Below are 19,974 nucleotides of genomic sequence, written 5' to 3'. Positions count from 1 at the left end.
AAGAGGTGTGTCCAGTTCTCTCATGTTGACAGAGATGGTGATGATAACACATTCTATTCTGTGGGAGAGACGGACTGGCACACCGAGTGACTAAAAGGAGACGCATGATGTTGTGAGGCTCCTGCCTTTCCTCGCGTGAACAGAGAATCACTCTGCTAAGACAGGTTCTCTTTCTGCTTCTCTCACTTTATGGCTCTCTCTCTCTCTCTCTCTCTCACACACACACACACACACACACACACACACACACACACACACACACACACACACACACACATCCAGCCAGTCCGACTGACGTCATGCAAAATTCAGATGACAATTGGGTAGATTAGCAGTAAGCGGTTAATTGGGAACATTGCGAGAGCGTAGAGTAAAGAAGGTTGTTTGCGTTGGGCCATATACCCCCAGACATTACAACATCCAAACACCTAGCCGCAGTTCTGCACTCGCACAAAACTCACAGCTAATGTCCTCTTGACTGTACTGCATGCTAATTCAGGGCCTTGGTTTTAATCAGGAAATTACTCTCTAAGCCTGCTTTATGCAATCGTGAAAAAGTTGGCCACACTGTTAAAATATTTGGCCATAATAGATCCATTTGTTTTCTAAATCAGAAATTAATCAACTGGGATTTCTTGAAATGTGTTTTGTACGAATTATTTAGACAGATATTGTATGTATATTTTAAGCCAGTCAAAAATCTGTCAGATACTATTTTCCTTCTAAAAAGCAAAGTCAGACCCCACTCTGTAACAGTGAAATGGCTATTCAATAGCCAAACATATGTGTGTCACTTGGTGCCAAGTATCCTTTCTGTTTAGGGGGATATGGTTTCCCTTAGTGAGATGTTCACTACAACAATACATTATGTATCTGTGTGTGAGTCTAATGTCCGTTTGTTAGATGTCCTCCTGTTTCCATGTGTGGAATATTCACTAGTTAATCCTCTGCTGGCCCGCCGGTGGCTGCTGGTGCTGACGTGACATTTAGCTCATGTTACACAGATCAGGTGTCAGTCATCCTCTCTCCGTCTGAAGTACAGTCCATCCAGAGACATAGAGGTAAGACTCTGAGTCCATCTAGCCAGGGTCAATTTATCGCATGATGTGTTCATGATGATGATAAATGGCATATATTTCATTAAATATTATTAGTAATGTGATCTCCACAGAGATATCTCTCCTTGATGACCAGACATCAGAGGAGGAGTCATCCTTATCGATCGCAACTTGACACACACACACTCACACACACACACACACACACACACACACACACACACACACACACAAGTCCTGGCCATATAAACCAACCCTACCTGTATTACGAAGCCAGCAGTCCAGGCTACCAGTCATGTCCACATGTATACACACTGGCTCCATTCACTGATCCCATTCCAAAATCAGTACCCCTTCTAGTCTCCAGTGTGAGCCCACTGGTCTGTTGGATAGAGGGCTCCATTCTGTTGGACATCACACAGGAGGACAGAGGGCTCCATTCTGTTGGACATCACACAGGAGGACAGAGGGCTCCATTCTGTTGGACATCACACAGGAGGACAGAGGGCTCCATTCTGTTGGACATCACACAGGAGGACAGATGGCTCCATTCTGTTGGACATCACACAGGAGGACAGAGGGCCCCATTCTGTTGGACATCACACAGGAGGACAGAGGGCCCCATTCTGTTGGACATCACACAGGAGGACAGAGGGCTCCATTCTGTTGGACATCACACAGGAGGACAGAGGACTCCAGTCATTTGGACATCACACAGGAGGACAGAGGACTCCATTCTGTTGGACATCACACAGGAGGACAAAGGACTCCAGTCTGTTGGACATCACACAGGAGGACAGAGGGCTCCATTCTGTTGGACATCACACAGGAGGACAAAGGACTCCATTCTGTTGGACATCACACAGGAGGACAGAGGACTCCAGTCTGTTGGACATCACACAGGAGGACAGAGGACTCCAGTCTGTTGGACATCACACAGGAGGACAGATTTTATTTTATTTAATTTGATTTGATTTGATTTGAGGACTCCAGTGTGTGGATCTAATAGGAGGCTGGTGCTGCTGGCCAAAGTCTTACACCATTTGTTGGATAAGGTCGCTGGATTCTGCACTCTAATTCGCCAGAAATCCGGTACATCATGTTTCTCACGGGAAGCCAGAAAACAGGGAAAGGGGTGTGTTTGCATGCCTGAGTGTGTGTATGCTAGTATGTGTGTGTGTGTACGCCAGTGTGTGTGTGTTTTTGTTTGTGTGTGTGCGTGCATGCATGCCAGTGTGTGTGTGTGCGATCTTGCAGGCATGTCTGTGTGTGTGTATGTGTGTGTGTATGCAACCTTTGAGTGTGTGTCTGTGTGTGTGCACTGCACCTTGCTCAGTGCTCAGTATGGTAAATATTTGTACATTCTAGCTTCATGAATTAAGTAACGCACTCGCATACACGCACGCACGCACGCACGCACGCACGCACGCACGCACACACACACACACACACACACACACACACACACACACACACACACACACACACACACACACACACACACACACACACACACACACACACACACACACACACACACACACACACACACACACACAGTCAAACACTGTAATACTGTTTGTACATTGAGCTACATACTGGAATGCAGAAATAATTGTAAATGCAATTATAGACATCCAGAGATCTAGGCAGAAGGAAAACAATCAGGATCCCAAGGATAGAACCATCAAACAACATGGAGTAGCCTACTGACAGCATGGAGTAGCCTACTGACAGCATGGAGTAGCCTACAGACAGCATGGAGTAGCCTACAGACAGCATGGAGTAACCTACAGAGTATGGAGTAGCCTACAGACAGCATGGAGTAACCTACAGAGTATGGAGTAGCCTACTGACAGCATGGAGTAACCTACAGAGTATGGAGTAGCCTACAGACAGCATGGAGTAACCTACAGAGTATGGAGTAGCCTACTGACAGCATGGAGTAACCTACAGAGTATGGAGTAGCCTACTGACAACATGGAGTAACCTACAGAGTATGGAGTAGCCCACAGACAGCATGGAGTAACCTACAGAGTATGGAGTAGCCTACTGACAGCATGGAGTAGCCCACAGACAGCATGGAGTAGCCTACAGACAACATGGAGTAACCTACAGAGTATGGAGTAACCTACAGACAGCATGGAGTAACCTACAGAGTATGGAGTAACCTATAGACAACATGGAGTAACCTACAGACAGCATGGAGTAACCTACAGACAGCATGGAGTAACCCACAGAGTATGGAGTAACCTACAGACAACATAGAGTAACCTACAGACAGCATGGAGTAACCTACAGACAGCATGGAGTAACCTACAGACAGCATGGAGTAACCTACAGAGTATGGAGTAACCTACAGACAGCATGGAGTAACCTACAGAGTATGGAGTAACCTACAGACAACATGGAGTAGCCTACAGACAGCATGGAGTGACCTACAAACAGCATGGTGTAACCTACAGACAGCATGGTGTAACCTACAGACAACATGGAGTAACCTACAGACAGCATGGAGTAGTCTACAGACAGCATGGAGTAGCCTACAGACAGTATGGAGTAGTCTACAGACAGCACAGAGTAATCTACAGACAGCATGGAGTAACCTACAGACAGCATGGAGTAACCTACAGACAGCATGGAGTAGCCTACAGACAGCATGGAGTAACATACAGACAGCATGGAGTAACCTACAGACAGCATGGAGTAACCTACAGACAGCATGGAGTAGCCTATAGACAGCATGGAGTAGCCTACACACAGCATGAAGTAGCCCACAGACAACATGAAGTAACCTACAGACAGCATGGAGTAACCTACAGACAGCATGGAGTAGCCTATAGGCAGCATGGAGTAGTCTACAGACAGCATGGAGTAACCTACGGACAGCATGAAGTAACCTACAGACAGCACGATAGAGTCTTCAGACAGCATGGAGTAACCTACAGACAGCACGATAGAGTCTTCAGACAGCATGGAGTAACCTATAGACAGCACGATAGAGTCTTCAGACAGCATGGAGTAGCCTACAGACAGCATGGAGTAACCTACAGACAGCATGGAGTAACCTACAGACAGCATGGAGTAACCTACAGACAGCACGATAGAGTCTGCAGACAGCATGGAGTAACCTACGGACAGCATGGAGTAGCCTACAGACAGCATGGAGTAACCTACAGACAGCATGGAGTAGACCACAGACAGCATGGAGTAACCTACAGACAGCATGAAGTAGCCCACAGACAGCATGGAGTAACCTACAGACAGCATGGAGTAACCTACGGACAGCATGGAGTAGCCTACAGACAGCATGAAGTAGCCCACAGACAGCATGGAGTAACCTACAGACAGCATGGAGTAACCTACAGACAGCATGGAGTAACCTACGGACAGCATGGAGTAGCCTACAGACAACATGGAGTAACCTACAGACAGCATGGAGTAGCCCACAGACAGCATGGAGTAACCTACAGACAGCATGGAGTAACCTACAGACAGCATGGAGTAACCTACAGACAGCACGATAGAGTCTGCAGACAGCATGGAGTAACCTACAGATAGCATGGAGTAGCCTACAGACAGCATGGAGTAACCTACAGACAGCATGGAGTAGCCCACAGACAGCATGGAGTAGCCCACAGACAGCATGGAGTAGTCTACAGACAGCATGGAGTAACCTACAGACAGCATGGAGTAAACTACAGACAGCATGAAGTAGCCCACAGACAGCATGGAATAGCCCGCAGACAGCATGGAGTAGTCTACAGACGGTATGGAGTAACCTACAGACAGCATGGAGTAACCTACAGACAGCATGGAGTAACCTACAGACAACATGGAGTAACCTACAGACAGCATTGAGTAACCTACAGACAGCATGGAGTAACCTACAGACAGCATGGAGTAGCCTACAGACAGCATGAAGTAACCCACAGACAGCATGGAGTAACCTACAGAGAGCATGGAGTAACCTACAGACAGCATGGAGTAACCTACAGATAGCATGAAGTAGCCCACAGACAGCATGGAGTAGTCTACAGACAGCATGGAGTAGCCTACAGACAGCATGGAGTAGTCTACAGACAGCATGGAGTAACCTACGGACAGTATGGAGTAACTTAAAGAGCATGGAGTAGCCTACAGACAGCATGGAGTAACCTACAGACAGCACAATAGAGTCTGCAGACAGCATGGAGTAGCCTACAGAGTATGGAGTAACATACAGACAACATGGAGCAACCTACAGACAGCATGGAGTAGTCTACAGATAGCATGAAGTAGCCCACAGACAGCATGGAGTAGTCTACAGACAGCATGGAGTAGTCTACAGCCAGCATAGAGTAACCTACAGACAGCATGGTGTAACCTACAGACAGCATGGAGTAGTCTACAGACCGCACGGAGTAACGTACAGAGACATCTTAGCACACCAACAACACCTCAGAGCCACATGTGAGAATGCCACAAAATCCAACTTCAAATACTTCAGACTTCACAAAGATACTGTCTTCTGCAGAGAAGAAAAAGAAGGCTGTCAGTGGCCCTTTCCACACCCTCCCCACCTCCCCAACTTGTTCCTTCCCCTCTCATCTCTGTTTGACAAGGACATGTTATTTCCCCAGCATAACTGTGACTGCTGTCTGGGAATTGGCCAGAAATGGGTCAGTATTTAGAATAAATGATACCCTGCGAACCATCTGTCCCCCCCTCCCACACACAGACACAGACACAGACACACACATCCCTTCTCCTCCCACCCACAGTACACAGTGCACAGCCCCATGCTGCTCAGCCACCAATACCCTGTAGCCAGGAAGCCTTTCTCACAGGGGTAGTCGTTTCCATGTCACAACCAGATGCTACTCAGAGATTAACACAAGAGGTGTCCCCCTCTGATCATCACCCGCCCAGCTCGCCACCTCAGCTCTGTCTCTTTTCTGTCGCTCCCTCTTCTGCAAGTCCTCTGAAAGAGAAAATACACTACTTATCATAGCTTAGTCAGATCAGAATATGTTTTATCTGGTCGGTGCCCTTCTGGTTTGTTTTTTCTTCTACATTTGTATACAAGTGTTTATAAACACTATTTGCATGTTGATCACGTAATGATTCCTATTTAGCAAATGCTTAAACAAAGATTCCGTATAAACGTTTGTAAGGTAGGATGGATTACATCTAGCTCTACTGCTTCAAAGGAACAAACTAATCCCTCTTAGTTATACGAACACAGGAAGAACGTCAGAAACATTAGCCAGTAACAGCAGTAACAGCAAGACAGAACCCACAGTTGTACGTAACTATTCGTACACAACACCATTAGTCAGAGATGACAGGAACATGGCTAAACTCCTCTAAACTGTAACACCACAGTTTAATACTTCCCTCTGTATTGGACAGGCTATGACATCACCGCTGAGATGAGACCTGCCAGAAAGTAAAAAGGCACATCATTTCCTGACTGCAATACAGTGGCAGTTTGTTGCACTTCAGACCCAAAATTAAGACAAGACTTGAAGGTTTGCTCAGTTGTCAACTTATTCACAAAGCGTCTCAGAGTAGGAGTGCTGATCTAGGGTCAATTTTGCCCTTAATATCATAATGAATAATGTGGAACTGATCCTGGATCAGTAGCCCTACTCTGAGACGGTTTATGAATATGGGCCCTGGTTTCAGAAGTAGGAATAGATGGTATCTTGTAATGTATTTTTCATTCAGTTTCACATCAGGGTTATATTGGGATGTGTGTACAGTATTAAATGTAGATAGAATCAGTATGACGGGGAAATTTAATAATGACTCATAATGTAATTATTGATTTCAGAGAAGAACACATAATATGATATAGAGGTTTTATATTGCGGTATGACAGCCCTCTCAGTTCCCTTGGGGAGTCAAATGGCAACCAGTGAATCAAACCATTGACACAGTCACTGAGAGTCGGTGGTTTGGCTGTGAATCACCATTCATTCAGTCTCTCCTACCAACCTCAGTCCCTGGCTCTGGCTCTGTGTGGAAGGGATCTCTGCTGCTGGGAGAAGGCCTGGTGGTTACAGGCTGTGGACTCATAGGGTACATTTAAATAGTGTACAAGTAGCATCCTCTTCTCGTCTCCTTTCCACTGCACTGCTACAAAAGAAAAATGAAAAAAAATATATATATATATATACAGTGCAAGCTCGTCGCATCATACCCAAGAAGACTCGAGGTTGTAATCCCTGCCAAAGGTGCTTCAACAAAGTACTAATGAAAGGGTTTGAATACCTATGTACAGTGCCTTGCGAAAGTATTCGCCCCCCTTGAACTTTGCGACCTTTTGCCACATTTCAGGCTTCAAACATAAAGATATAAAACTGTATTTTTTTGTGAAGAATCAACAACAAGTGGGACACAATCATGAAGTGGAACGACATTTATTGGATATTTCAAACGTTTTTAACTAATCAAAAACTGAAAAATTGGGCGTGCAAAATTATTCAGCCCCCTTAAGTTAATACTTTGTAGCACCACCTTTTCCTGCGATTACAGCTGTAAGTCGCTTGGGGTATGTCTCTATCAGTTTTGCACATCGAGAGACTGACATTTTTTCCCATTCCTCCTTGCAAAACAGCTCGAGCTCAGTGAGGTTGGATGGAGAGCATTTGTGAACAGCAGTTTTCAGTTCTTTCCACAGATTCTCGATTGGATTCAGGTCTGGACTTTGACTTGGCCATTCTAACACCTGGATATGTTTATTTTTGAACCATTCCATTGTAGATTTTGCTTTATGTTTTGGATCATTGTCTTGTTGGAAGACAAATCTCCGTCCCAGTCTCAGGTCTTTTGCAGACTCCATCAGGTTTTCTTCCAGAATGGTCCTGTATTTGGCTCCATCCATCTTCCCATCAATTTTAACCATCTTCCCTGTCCCTGCTGAAGAAAAGCAGGCCCAAACCATGATGCTGCCACCACCATCTTTGACAGTGGGGATGGTGTGTTCAGCTGTGTTGCTTTTACGCCAAACATAACGTTTTGCATTGTTGCCAAAAAGTTCAATTTTGGTTTCATCTGACCAGAGCACCTTCTTCCACATGTTTGGTGTGTCTCCCAGGTGGCTTGTGGCAAACTTTAAACGACACTTTTTATGGATATCTTTAAGAAATGGCTTTCTTCTTGCCACTCTTCCATAAAGGCCAGATTTGTGCAATATACGACTGATTGTTGTCCTATGGACAGAGTCTCCCACCTCAGCTGTAGATCTCTGCAGTTCATCCAGAGTGATCATGGGCCTCTTGGCTGCATCTCTGATCAGTCTTCTCCTTGTATGAGCTGAAAGTTTAGAGGGACGGCCAGGTCTTGGTAGATTTGCAGTGGTCTGATACTCCTTCCATTTCAATATTATCGCTTGCACAGTGCTCCTTGGGATGTTTAAAGCTTGGGAAATCTTTTTGTATCCAAATCCGGCTTTAAACTTCTTCACAACAGTATCTCGGACCTGCCTGGTGTGTTCCTTGTTCTTCATGATGCTCTCTGCGCTTTTAACGGACCTCTGAGACTATCACAGTGCAGGTGCATTTATACGGAGACTTGATTACACACAGGTGGATTGTATTTATCATCATTAGTCATTTAGGTCAACATTGGATCATTCAGAGATCCTCACTGAACTTCTGGAGAGAGTTTGCTGCACTGAAAGTAAAGAGGCTGAATAATTTTGCACGCCCAATTTTTCAGTTTTTGATTTGTTAAAAGAGTTTGAAATATTCAATAAATGTCGTTCCACTACAGGATTGTGTCCCACTTCTTGTTGATTCTTCACAAAAAAATACAGTTTTATATCTTTATGTTTGAAGCCTGAAATGTGGCAAAAGGTCGCAAAGTTCAAGGGGGCCGAATACTTTCGCAAGGCACTGTAAATGTGATTTTTAAGTTATTTATTTTTAATAGATTTGATACAATTTCTAAAAACCTGTTTTTGCTTTGTCATTATGGGTTATTGTGTTTAGATTCATGAGGGAAAACAACTATTTAATCCATTTTAGAATAAGGCTGTAACGTAACAACATGTGGAAAAAGTCAAAGGGTTTGAATACTTTCCAAATGCACTGTATATATGTTTTATTGTCACTTTGACTCAGTACTGGTACCCCGTGTACAGACTACTTCAGAAAACATTCATATCCCTTGACTTATTCCACATTTTGTTGTGTTTCAGCCTGAATTTAAAAATGTATTAAAAAAAAAAAATCTTCACCCATCTACACACAATACCCCGCAATCACAAAGTGAAAACATGTTCTTAGAGATTTCTGCAAATGTTTTGAAAATGTAATATAGAAAAATCTAATTTAAATAAGTATTCACACCCCTGTGTCAATCATTTGTAGGAGCACCCTTGGCAGCAATTACAGATGTGAGTTTTTCTGGGTAAGTCTCTAAGAACTTTCCACACCTGGATTGTGCAACATTTGCCCATTATTATTTTCAAAGTTTTTCAAGCTCTGTCAAATTGGTTGTTGATCATTTCTAGACAACCATCTTCAGGTCTTGCCATATGTTTTCAAATAGATTTAAGTCCGAACTGTAATTCAGCCACTCAGGAACATTCACTGTCTTCTTGGTAAGCAACTCCAGTGTAGATTTGGCCTTGTGTTTTAGGTTATTGTCCTGCTAAAAGGTGAATTGATCTCCCAGTGGAAAGCAGACTGAACAAGGTTTTAACACAAGGTTTTAACACATATGTAATTATGTAGTAACCAAAAAAGTGTTAAACATTTGAGATTCTTCAAAGTAGCCACCCTTTGCCTTGATGACAGCTTTTCACACTCTTGGCATTCTCTCAAACAGCTTCATGAGGTAGTCACCTGGAATACATTTCAATTTACATGTGTGCTTTCTTAAAAGTTCATTTGTAGGATTTATTTTCTTCTTAATGCGTTTGAGCAAATCAGTTGTGTTGTGACAAGGTATGGGTGGTATACAGAAGATAACCCTATTTGGTAAAATACCAAATCCATATTATGGCATGAACAGCTCAAATAAGCAAAGAGAAACGACAGTCCATCATTACTTTAAGACATGAAGGTCACTCAATCCGGAACATTTCAAGAACTTTGAAAGTTTCTTCAAGTGCAGCCGCAAAAACCATCAAGCACTATGATGAAACTGGCTCTCATGAGAACTGTCATAGGAAAGGAAGACCCAGAGTTACTTCTGTTGCAGAGGATAAGTTCATTAGAGTTAACTGCACCTCAGATTGGTATGTAAACAACTATGAAAAATATGGTAAAATCTTGGTAAATAGTGTGGTCTACAGCTTATCATGAGATACTCTACCTCAGACTAACAAAACCTCGAAACTTCCTTAGATTTTATGTACCAGCTGTTGTTTACAAATCTTTATAGGCCACCGCCCCTTGTCTTACCAGAGACCGCTGTTCTATCCTGCAGAAAAAGCTTAAAACCTGCCAGCTGTATGTTAATCATGTCCTCGTTCAACCCCGATTCGGAGATATTACAGTTTTTAATGTCCCGTTGGTAGGATATACGTGCTCGTAGTTCGTCTATTTTATTATCGATTGATTGTGCGTTGACTAATAGGACCGATGGTAAAGGTAGGTTACCCTCTTGGTGATGGAACCTTACAAGGCACCCGGAGCGTCGTCCACGATGCCTCGGTCTTTTCCTCCTGTGAATGACGGGGATGAGGGCCTTGTAGGGTGTCTGGAGTAAATCCTTCCCATCCAACTCATTGAAGAAGAAAAATTCCTCCAGTACAGGGTGAGTAATCACTGCCCTGATATCAAGAAGCTATTTTCGGGCATAAGACAAGGTAGCAGAAACATGATGTACAAAATAAGTTACAAATAACGCGAAAAAACATACACAATAACACAATTGGTTACGGGATCGTAAAACGGCGCCCATCTCCTTCGGCTCCATTATTGGGTATTGGGTGTAGGCCAGTGACCCATAATCTCAATTTAATCCATTTTGAATTCAGGCTGTAAACCAACAAAGTGTGGAAAAAGTCAAGAGGTGTGTATACTTTCTGAAGGTACTGTCTATAGTAGCAAAGTTATTGTTACTCATTGTGTATTTATTCCTTGTTTTAATGTTAGTCTACCCATGTTGTTTATGAAGCATGTGACAAATACAATTTGGTTTGATTCGAAATGTGTTGTTTTACGGCGCCCCTGGAGCAAATTAGGGTAGTATATGGGGCTTTGGTGACACAGATCACTGCACCTATACATAGCCCATCTGTTAACAGCCCATCCAACTTCCTCATCCCCATACTGTATTTATTTATTTATCTTTCTCCTTTGCACCCCATTATCTCTACTTGCACATTACTCTTCTGCACATCTACCATTCCAGTGTTTAATTGCTATATTGTAATTACTTTGCCACCATGGCCTATGTATTGCCTTAACTCCCTTATCTCACCTCATTTACACTCACTGTATATATACTTTTTCTTTTCTTTTTTTCTACTGAATTATTGACTGTATGTTTTGTTTATATGTCTAGGTATATGTAGGTCTATGGTGGCCTGAATTGGTTCCCAATCAGAGACAGCTGTTTATCGTTGTCTCTGATTTGGGATCCTATTTAGGTTGCCATTTTGGTTTTGTGGGTTATTGTCTATGTGTAGTTGCATGTCAGCACTCGTGTTATAGCTTCACGTTAGTTTGTTTCGTTTTCTTCGTTTAAATAAAGCTGCGCCTTGGTCTCCTCGTTATGACGAATGTGACAGCTATGCTTTATTTTGGCCAGGTCGCAGTTGCAAATGAGAACTTGTTCTCAACTAGCCTACCTGGTTAAATAAAGGTGAAATAAAATGAATTAATTAAAATACAGCAAAGCAATGCGACACAAACAACATCACAGAGTTACATATGGAATAAACAAAACATACAGTAAATAACACAATAGAAAAAAGTCTATGTGTGTGCAAATGAGGTAAGATTAGGGAGGTAAAGGCAATAAATAGGCCATAGTGGTGAAATAATGACAATTTAGCAATTAAACACTGGAGTGATAGAGACTGGAGTGAAAGATGTGCAGAAGCTGAATGTGAAAGTAGAGAAAATAAAATAATAAATAAATAACCATATGGGGATGAGGTAGTTGGATGGGCTATTTACACATAGGCTATATACAGGTGCAGTGATCTGTGAGCTGCTCTGACAGCTGGTGCTTAAAGTTAGTAAGGGAGATATGAGTCTCCAGCTTAGGTGATTTTTGCAATTCGTTCCAGTCATTGGCAGCAGAGAACAGGAAGGAAAGGTGGCCAAATAAAGAATTGACTCTGGGGGTGACCAGTGAAATATACCTGCTGGAGCATGTGCTACGGGTGGGTGTGTGCTACGGGTCATGTACAGTATATAATAGTCATGCACAGTATATACTAGTCATATAGTAGTCATGTACAGTATATAATAGTCATATAGTATATACTCGTCATATAGCAGTCATGTAAATGATCTGGTTTATAAAGAATTATATACTGGTTTATACATCTGGTTTATTAATTATCTATCAAATCGTACACAATGTGTAATGGCGATGGTTGTAAATCTCAGTCCATAGAGGTGTGCTTAGGTGTTCCGCAGGTTCTATTTTGGGCCCACTTTTGTTTATTTTGTATATCAACAACATTGGGGATCTTATTGAAACAGCGGATGTTCATTTTTATGCAGACGATACTGTTCTTTATTCAAGTGGTAGTAGTTTATCTTCAGCTTTTGAAAATGCCCAAAGAGCATTTAACGTCATACAACAGAATTTGTATGATTTAAAGCTGGATCTAAATTTGGGTAAAACAAAATGCATGGTATTTTCAAATGCCAGGCATGTTACTAATCATGCCATTGCTACATTGGCTGGACATACTATAGAGCAAGATAAAGTGTACTAATATTTGGGTGTGTGTGTTGATGATACGCTAAGCTTCACTGTGCATGTAGAGAACTTGATAAGGAAGCTCAAGCTGAGAATAGGTTTTTATTACCGGCATAAGGCTTGTTTGTCTTTGGAGGCCAGGAAGGAGCTGGTACAATGCACATTACTGGCAGTTTTAGATTTTAGTGATGTTATATATACGCAGGTCTCAACCACTACCCTGAGAGCACTTGATTCAGTGTACCATGCAGCCCTCAGGTTCATTACAAATCAAAAACGTCTAACACATCATTGTGATCTCTAGCGCTGTTGTTGGCTGGATGTCATTGACCTTGCGTAGGCTTAATCACTGGTATACACTGATTTACAAGGCTATATTGGATAAAATGCCATTTTCTCTCTGTTCTTTTTTAGTCAGGTCAGTAAAGAAATATAAATTTGCTTCTAACAGTACCAAAAATTAGAACAGGTCATAGTAGAAATAGGTCTAGTTACTTAGCTCCGTGGGCCTGGAATTCTCTCATGAACATTTTAAATTTGATGATCTAGTTTGGTTGGTGGAGTTTAAACACTTGATCAATGTATACTGTTTATCATAGAAGAGTAATGTTGTCTTTAGGACAGCTGTTTTTAGTCAAGACTTTGGTGTTTTTAACGTAATATGTAATAGTTGTAATGTATGTGTGTTTATAGTGTTGTTTAATTTGGGTTAGTGTATGTAAGTTGTTTTGTCTGAAACGTTGTTCCCTTTACTGCTATTGGACCAGGTTTCTCTTGGAAAAGAGAAAATGAGAAAAACCTGTAAAAATAAAGGTTAAATAAATAAATAAATGTACAGTATATAACAGTCATACACAGTATATAATAGTCATATAGTAGTCATACACAGTATATAATAGTCATATAGTAGTCATGCACAGTATATAGTCATATAGTAGTCATTCACAGTATATAATAGTCATATAGTAGTCATGCACAGTATATACTAGTCATATAGTAGTCATGCACAGTATATAATAGTGATGTACAGTACATAATAGTCATGTATGGCACATAAGTCATTTAGTAGTCATGTACAGTATATAATAGTCAAATAGTATATACTAGTAATATAATAGTCATGTACAGTATATACTAGTCATATAGTAGTCATGTACAGTTCATAATTCTCATATAGTAGTCATGTACAGTATATAATAGTCATATAGTATATACTAGTCTGTACTTGGTATATACTTGGTTTAAGCTAGCAGAGCAGCCCAAGCATCTCTTAGATGTTGGTTTGAGCTAGCAGAGCAGCCCAGGCATCTCTTTCCTAAGATGTTGGTTTGAGCTAGCAGAGCAGCCCAGGCATCTCTTTCCTAAGATGTTGGTTTGAGCTAGCAGAGCAGCCCAGGCATCTCTTTCCTAAGATGTTGATTTGAGCTAGCAGAGCAGCCCAGGCATCTCTTTCCTAAGATGTTGGTTTGAGCTAGCAGAGCAGCCCTGGCAGCACAGCTCCTAAATACAGTCCAGTATTCAGTGCTGGCATAACTGATCCTTTCATTAGGAGCGGACTGCACCAAGCCTATAAAAGAGCTAATTGTGTGGTGATTTAACAGAGAGACACACATACAGTCACACTAGCTAACACACTAACTGATTGATTTTATTTGATTTGACTAACACACTAACTACATTTACAAACACACATGGGTACGTGTGTCCATCGTGCACAGCACACACAGGTATGGAAACAGAGGCCTACAGACAAGCAGTCTTTTTCTGTCTCTGTCCATACAGTTGTCATGACGTTGGCCTGTGGGTGAGGTTTATGATCCCCTCCATAAATACCTTTCTCCCTTTCCTCTCTCTTGACTCTACAGAAGGACTCTTGAATAGCCTTTGTTAAACATATAGAGTCTGAGAACATCAAAAGGTGGGGGGAAAGGAACCATATTTCGGTAATAGTACCAGTTGAAAATATGCGTTGGTACTTAATGAATATGATGCCAGATCAGTTGGCGTCTGAGACATTCTTACTAATGATAGGATGACATAAACTGTATCTTGGAAAGTCTACACGTAATCGTTATCAGATTCACATGGAATTGTTGTGCAATTTAAATGTTTAAATATGAAACTATTTATGAAAATATGAAATGTAATTTTAGCTTCCAAATGAGAGAATTGGGTTTTCATAAGGTTAAAGCAATGCTCACTCCGTGGCCCGCACCTGTGAAGAGACAAAGGTTATAAACTATGAAACACACCCTTCTCTCCCCTCCTATATAAAGTCCTTGACGAAAATGTAACTTTCTGTTCCGAGGACGTTAGGGTGACAGTCGTACGTTAAAAGGGCTCAGATAGTAAGCTGTTCCAAGGACGTGTGGATTTGAGATCCCCACGTTGAAAGGACAAAGACCACCTACAGAACTAAGCCAACCTTAGAGAACCTAACGAAATTAGCATCGAATTCCAATGTGAAGGTGACGACCCACATGCCGGAAGGATGAATTTTGACCATACCAGCCAGAACATAGCATGAGCATATAGCATGGCAACTTGGTATGAACTTTGAACTCTTATTCTCTCCGCCCACTAAACGTTGGCTAGGAGAGGGCGGACAGAGTATCCATTCTGCCACGCTCCAGTTCACCACTAGAAAGTCTTCAGAGGACCAGAGATCCATAAAGGGCAAACCGATCTTCTATCGACGACCAATCTACCGAAGCACAGCTCAGAGTAAATCTTTATTGCATTCTCCTTTTTAAAATGGGCGGTAATTTAGAATGCATAAGATACTGTATTTACGATAGCATAGCTTCTCCCTTTGTTACTCAGTTTTTCCGCTCTTTCACTCAAACCCAACCACCTTTCCTTTGTGTAACCAGCCGTCATGTCGACTCTGTCCACCAGGGACGTTTTCTTTATGACATAATTTGTAATCAATGAATGATCCATTCTGTGTTTATGTAATTCTGTGTGATTAGTTAGGTATTTAGTAAATAAATAATTAAACAAAATGTTGTATTGCTGATTCAACTTGTTAGCCAAGGTTCGTGAAGATAACCAAGAATTTACAACTTTCAAATGAGACTAAGGTGAGGATTAAATATTGACTGGTATTGATGTAAAAGATTACTAGGTCCTTAAGAGTTTATTCGGAAGATAACAGCTCTATAAACATTATTTCGCGGTGCCCCGACTTTCTAGTTAATTATCTACCTGATTAGCTTAATCAAGTAATATTAATTGCAGAAAAATTATTTTATAGAATAGCATGTCATATCACTTAATCCGGTTTAGCCAAAGACACGACACAGTCTTAATCTGATTAAGGAAATGTGCTTGTGAATGAGAAAGGGGAAGAAAAAAAAGGTAGGAGAGAGGAGAGTTTGTGTAGGTGAGTAAATACCCTATTTTCTTGCTTTTCTTGTTTTGTGTTTATACTTCCACCGATCCTAATATTCCACAGTACGAGGACAGGACAGATAGACATGTCCACACATGGCTTCAAACCATACTGTTTCCAGAATAGCCCCCATAGTGTCACACTGTCACCACTGACAACAATGGCTGTGTTCGAGAGGATCAAAACCACAAAGGTGATTTGTAGATTAGTCAGTCGGCAGTCGCCTGCAGTTGTTTTAATGCTCTCGAACACACCCATTGTTATTCAGCAGTTAAAGGGGCTGGGAAATGCTCTGCTTGGCAATGTCACCAGGTAGAAACCCACACTTTTAGCTCATATTAAAATAAACATTTCAAAATTGTATGGCGTGTTTTCTAATCTGAGTTAGATATTGAAACTATTTTCTGTCCCTATATCCTCATACAATAGACTTCAGGTTTAAGCCCTCCTCAAGCCCTCGAGAGTTCGGAAAATGTTTACCCTCTGTGCAAATAAGACCTCAAAGATTTATACCACAGCAGGATGGAGAGATTTACCACAAAGTGAAGCTCTTCAGGCTATCTCATATACCAAGGCATATATGTCTAGATGAAAGAGATTGAGGAAATGTATAATGATGAGGATATCATACACTCAAAAACCTTAACTGTACATTAACACCAACTGAGTTATAACTCTCTCTTTCCCTTCCTCTCTCTCTCTCTCTCTCTCTCTCTCTCTCTCTCTCTCTCTCTCGCTCTCTCTCTCTCTCTCTCGCTCTCTCTCTCTCTCTCTCTCTCTCTCTCTCTCTCTCAGGCGACTCATGGAAGTACACATCTAGAAAGAACTGCCAGTGAACATAGTTGTGAATTCACCTTCTTCTAGAGAATGTGGTTTCCCCTCTCTGCAGTTTACTCAATTTCCGACCATGACAAAAAATGTGTCATCATCCCTAAACATGAGACCAGTGGAACATAGGGCAAGTCAAAGAGAGACAGACATTCTCTCAGGGGTCTGTAATGGAACCTCAGCATCAGACAGGAAGTAAAGAACAAGGTGAACAGAGAAAGTAGTGGGACCACGTGTTATGTGACTCACTGATGAATAGCGTCTGCTACCAATGACTGGATCAGAAATAGAAGTAGCCAGGTTCTGGACCGTGTTGAGCCTTCCTGGGCCTCATCCAGGGGAGAAGGCGGCGTGGCCAATGGGCCTCACCCTTGACCACAGACATACGGATGAAGAACCCAGACATTGGTATAAGCAATGTACAATGAGACAGATAATGAGCAAAGTTATCATTCTGGCTGATCTTCTCTGGTTAGTCAGACATTATTAACAATCACACAGACTATTCCATTCTAGTGGACGGTGAGACTGTATTCACCGCTGGAGGGTAAGGTGTGTCCAGTTGTGTGTGTTTCCCTGGGTCCTCTGGGTGATAGCGGGATGCTGCGGAGGGGTCTGCTGGCCTGGGTGTCCCGTGTGGGCGTTCTGCTGGTCCTAGTGTGCTGCTCTCTGTCCCTCCTCTACGTCATGACCTGCAGCCCCCACTCCGAGGACAACCTGGTGAGCCATGCCCTGCCACGCCCCGGGATGGGGGTTGGGGTAGGAGGGGCAGCAGGGGGCACGGGGGCGGCTCAGAGCGGACCCACTTGGCGGAATGGATACCAAGCCATGCTTGCAGAGCGCGAGGAGCAACACAAGTTCCACATCACTAGTTTAAAGAAACAAATCGCCCAGCTGAAGGAGGCGCTACAGGAGCGCAGCGAGCAGCTGAAAGGAGTTCAAGACTCCATGGAGAGGGGGACAGGGGGAGGCCGGGGTGGCCAGTCCCCAGGAGGAGGTATCCTTGGGGAGGGAGTACAAGGGCCAGGGGCCGACAGGAGCCACGCTGACCTTCAGGAGTTCCTCCACAGTCAGCTGGGCCGGGCGGAGGTCCACCAGGGGACTAGACTACCCAGTGAGTACGCCATGGTGCCCTTCGAGAGCTTCACCCTGCAGAGGGTGTACCAGCTGGAGATGGGCCTGACAAGGCACCCTGAGGAGAAGCCTGTGAGGAAGGACCGGAGGGATGAGCTGAGTGAAGCGCTAGAGACAGCCCTGCAGAGTCTCAACACGCCCCGCAACGGAGCAGACAAGGGCCACACCACCAAGGTCTACTCAGCATCAGACTTCATAGAAGGTGAGTCATTAAGCTCAATACCAGAGCCAAACATACAGTATGTATACAGCTACAGCGCCTTGCGAAAGTATTCGGCCCCCTTGAACTTTGCGACCTTTTGCCACATTTCAGGCTTCAAACATAAAGATATAAAACTGTATTTTTTTTGTGAAGAATCAACAACAAGTGGGACACAATCATGAAGTGGAACGACATTTATTGGATATTTCAAACTTTTTTAACAAATCAAAAACTGAAAAATTGGGCGTGCTAAATTATTCAGCCCCTTTACTTTCAGTGCAGCAAACTCTCTCCAGAAGTTCAGTGAGGATCTCTGAATGATCCAATGTTGACCTAAATGACTAATGATGATAAATACAATCCACCTGTGTGTAATCAAGTCTCCGTATAAATGCACCTGCACTGTGATAGTCTCAGAGGTCCGTTAAAAGCGCAGAGAGCATCATGAAGAACAAGGAACACACCAGGCAGGTCCGAGATACTGTTGTGAAGAAGTTTAAAGCCGGATTTGGATACAAAAAGATTTCCCAAGCTTTAAACATCCCAAGGAGCACTGTGCAAGCGATAATATTGAAATGGAAGGAGTATCAGACCACTGCAAATCTACCAAGACCTGGCCGTCCCTCTAAACTTTCAGCTCATACAAGGAGAAGACTGATCAGAGATGCAGCCAAGAGGCCCATGATCACTCTGGATGAACTGCAGAGATCTACAGCTGAGGTGGGAGACTCTGTCCATAGGACAACAATCAGTCGTATATTGCACAAATCTGGCCTTTATGGAAGAGTGGCAAGAAGAAAGCCATTTCTTAAAGATATCCATAAAAAGTGTTGTTTAAAGTTTGCCACAAGCCACCTGGGAGACACACCAAACATCTGGAAGAAGGTGCTCTGATCAGATGAAACCAAAATTGAACTTTTTGGCAACAATGCAAAACGTTATGTTTGGCGTAAAAGCAACACAGCTCATCACCCTGAACACACCATACCCACTGTCAAACATGGTGGTGGCAGCATCATGGTTTGGGCCTGCTTTTCTTCAGCAGGGACAGGGAAGATGGTTAAAATTGATGGGAAGATGGATGGAGCCAAATACAGGACCATTCTGGAAGAAAACCTGATGGAGTCTGCAAAACACCTGAGACTGGGACGGAGATTTGTCTTCCAACAAGACAATGATCCAAAACATAAAGCAAAATCTACAATGGAATGGTTCAAAAATAAACATATCCAGGTGTTAGAATGGCCAAGTCAAAGTCCAGACCTGAATCCAATCGAGAATCTGTGGAAAGAACTGAAAACTGCTGTTCACAAATGCTCTCCATCCAACCTCACTGAGCTCGAGCTGTTTTGCAAGGAGGAATGGGAAAAAAATCAGTCTCTCGATGTGCAAAACTGATAGAGACATACCCCAAGCGACTTACAGCTGTAATCGCAGCAAAAGGTGGCGCTACAAAGTATTAACTTAAGGGGGCTGAA

The 19,974-nt window shown here is 42.7% G+C and overlaps 2 protein-coding genes across 2 annotated transcripts in view; one reads left to right on the top strand and one right to left on the bottom strand.

The window, feature by feature from the left end:
* LOC139422773 (chondroitin sulfate N-acetylgalactosaminyltransferase 1-like) overlaps positions 1-19,974 on the top strand; it is a 52,956-nt gene that overhangs the window by 1,461 nt on the left and 31,521 nt on the right. Inside the window, exon 2 of the mRNA XM_071174106.1 lies at positions 17,128-18,496. Within this exon, the coding sequence (XP_071030207.1) occupies positions 17,761-18,496 (736 nt within the window). The 5' untranslated portion in view covers positions 17,128-17,760. The remainder of the gene's footprint in view (positions 1-17,127; positions 18,497-19,974) is intronic.
* On the bottom strand, positions 1,415-17,566 carry LOC139421827 (dynein heavy chain-like). The gene is made up of 4 exons (XM_071172947.1): positions 17,530-17,566; positions 5,299-5,445; positions 3,564-5,155; positions 1,415-1,462 (listed from the first exon to the last, which is right to left on the bottom strand). The coding sequence occupies exons 1-4, from the start codon at positions 17,564-17,566 to the stop codon at positions 1,415-1,417; spliced, it is 1,824 nt and encodes a 607-aa protein (XP_071029048.1).

This window comes from Oncorhynchus clarkii, chromosome 12 (assembly GCF_045791955.1).
Source record: "Oncorhynchus clarkii lewisi isolate Uvic-CL-2024 chromosome 12, UVic_Ocla_1.0, whole genome shotgun sequence".
In the NCBI taxonomy this organism is placed as follows: Eukaryota; Metazoa; Chordata; class Actinopteri; order Salmoniformes; family Salmonidae; genus Oncorhynchus; species Oncorhynchus clarkii.
Note: the sequence above shows the minus strand (reverse complement) of the source record. Positions and strands in the feature narration are given on the sequence as shown.

Coding starts and splice junctions, on each gene's coding strand:
- LOC139421827 (XM_071172947.1), bottom strand. CDS start 17,566: ATGTCTGGGTTCTTCATCCGTATGTCTGTGGTCAAGG. Junction 5,446..17,529: donor CCGTATGTCTGTGGTCAAGG/GTGAGGCCCATT, acceptor TGCGGTCTGTAG/ACTACTCCATGCTGTCTGTA. Junction 1,463..3,563: donor TAGACTACTCCATGCTGTCT/GTAGGTTACTCC, acceptor GATGTCCAACAG/AATGGAGCCCTCTATCCAAC.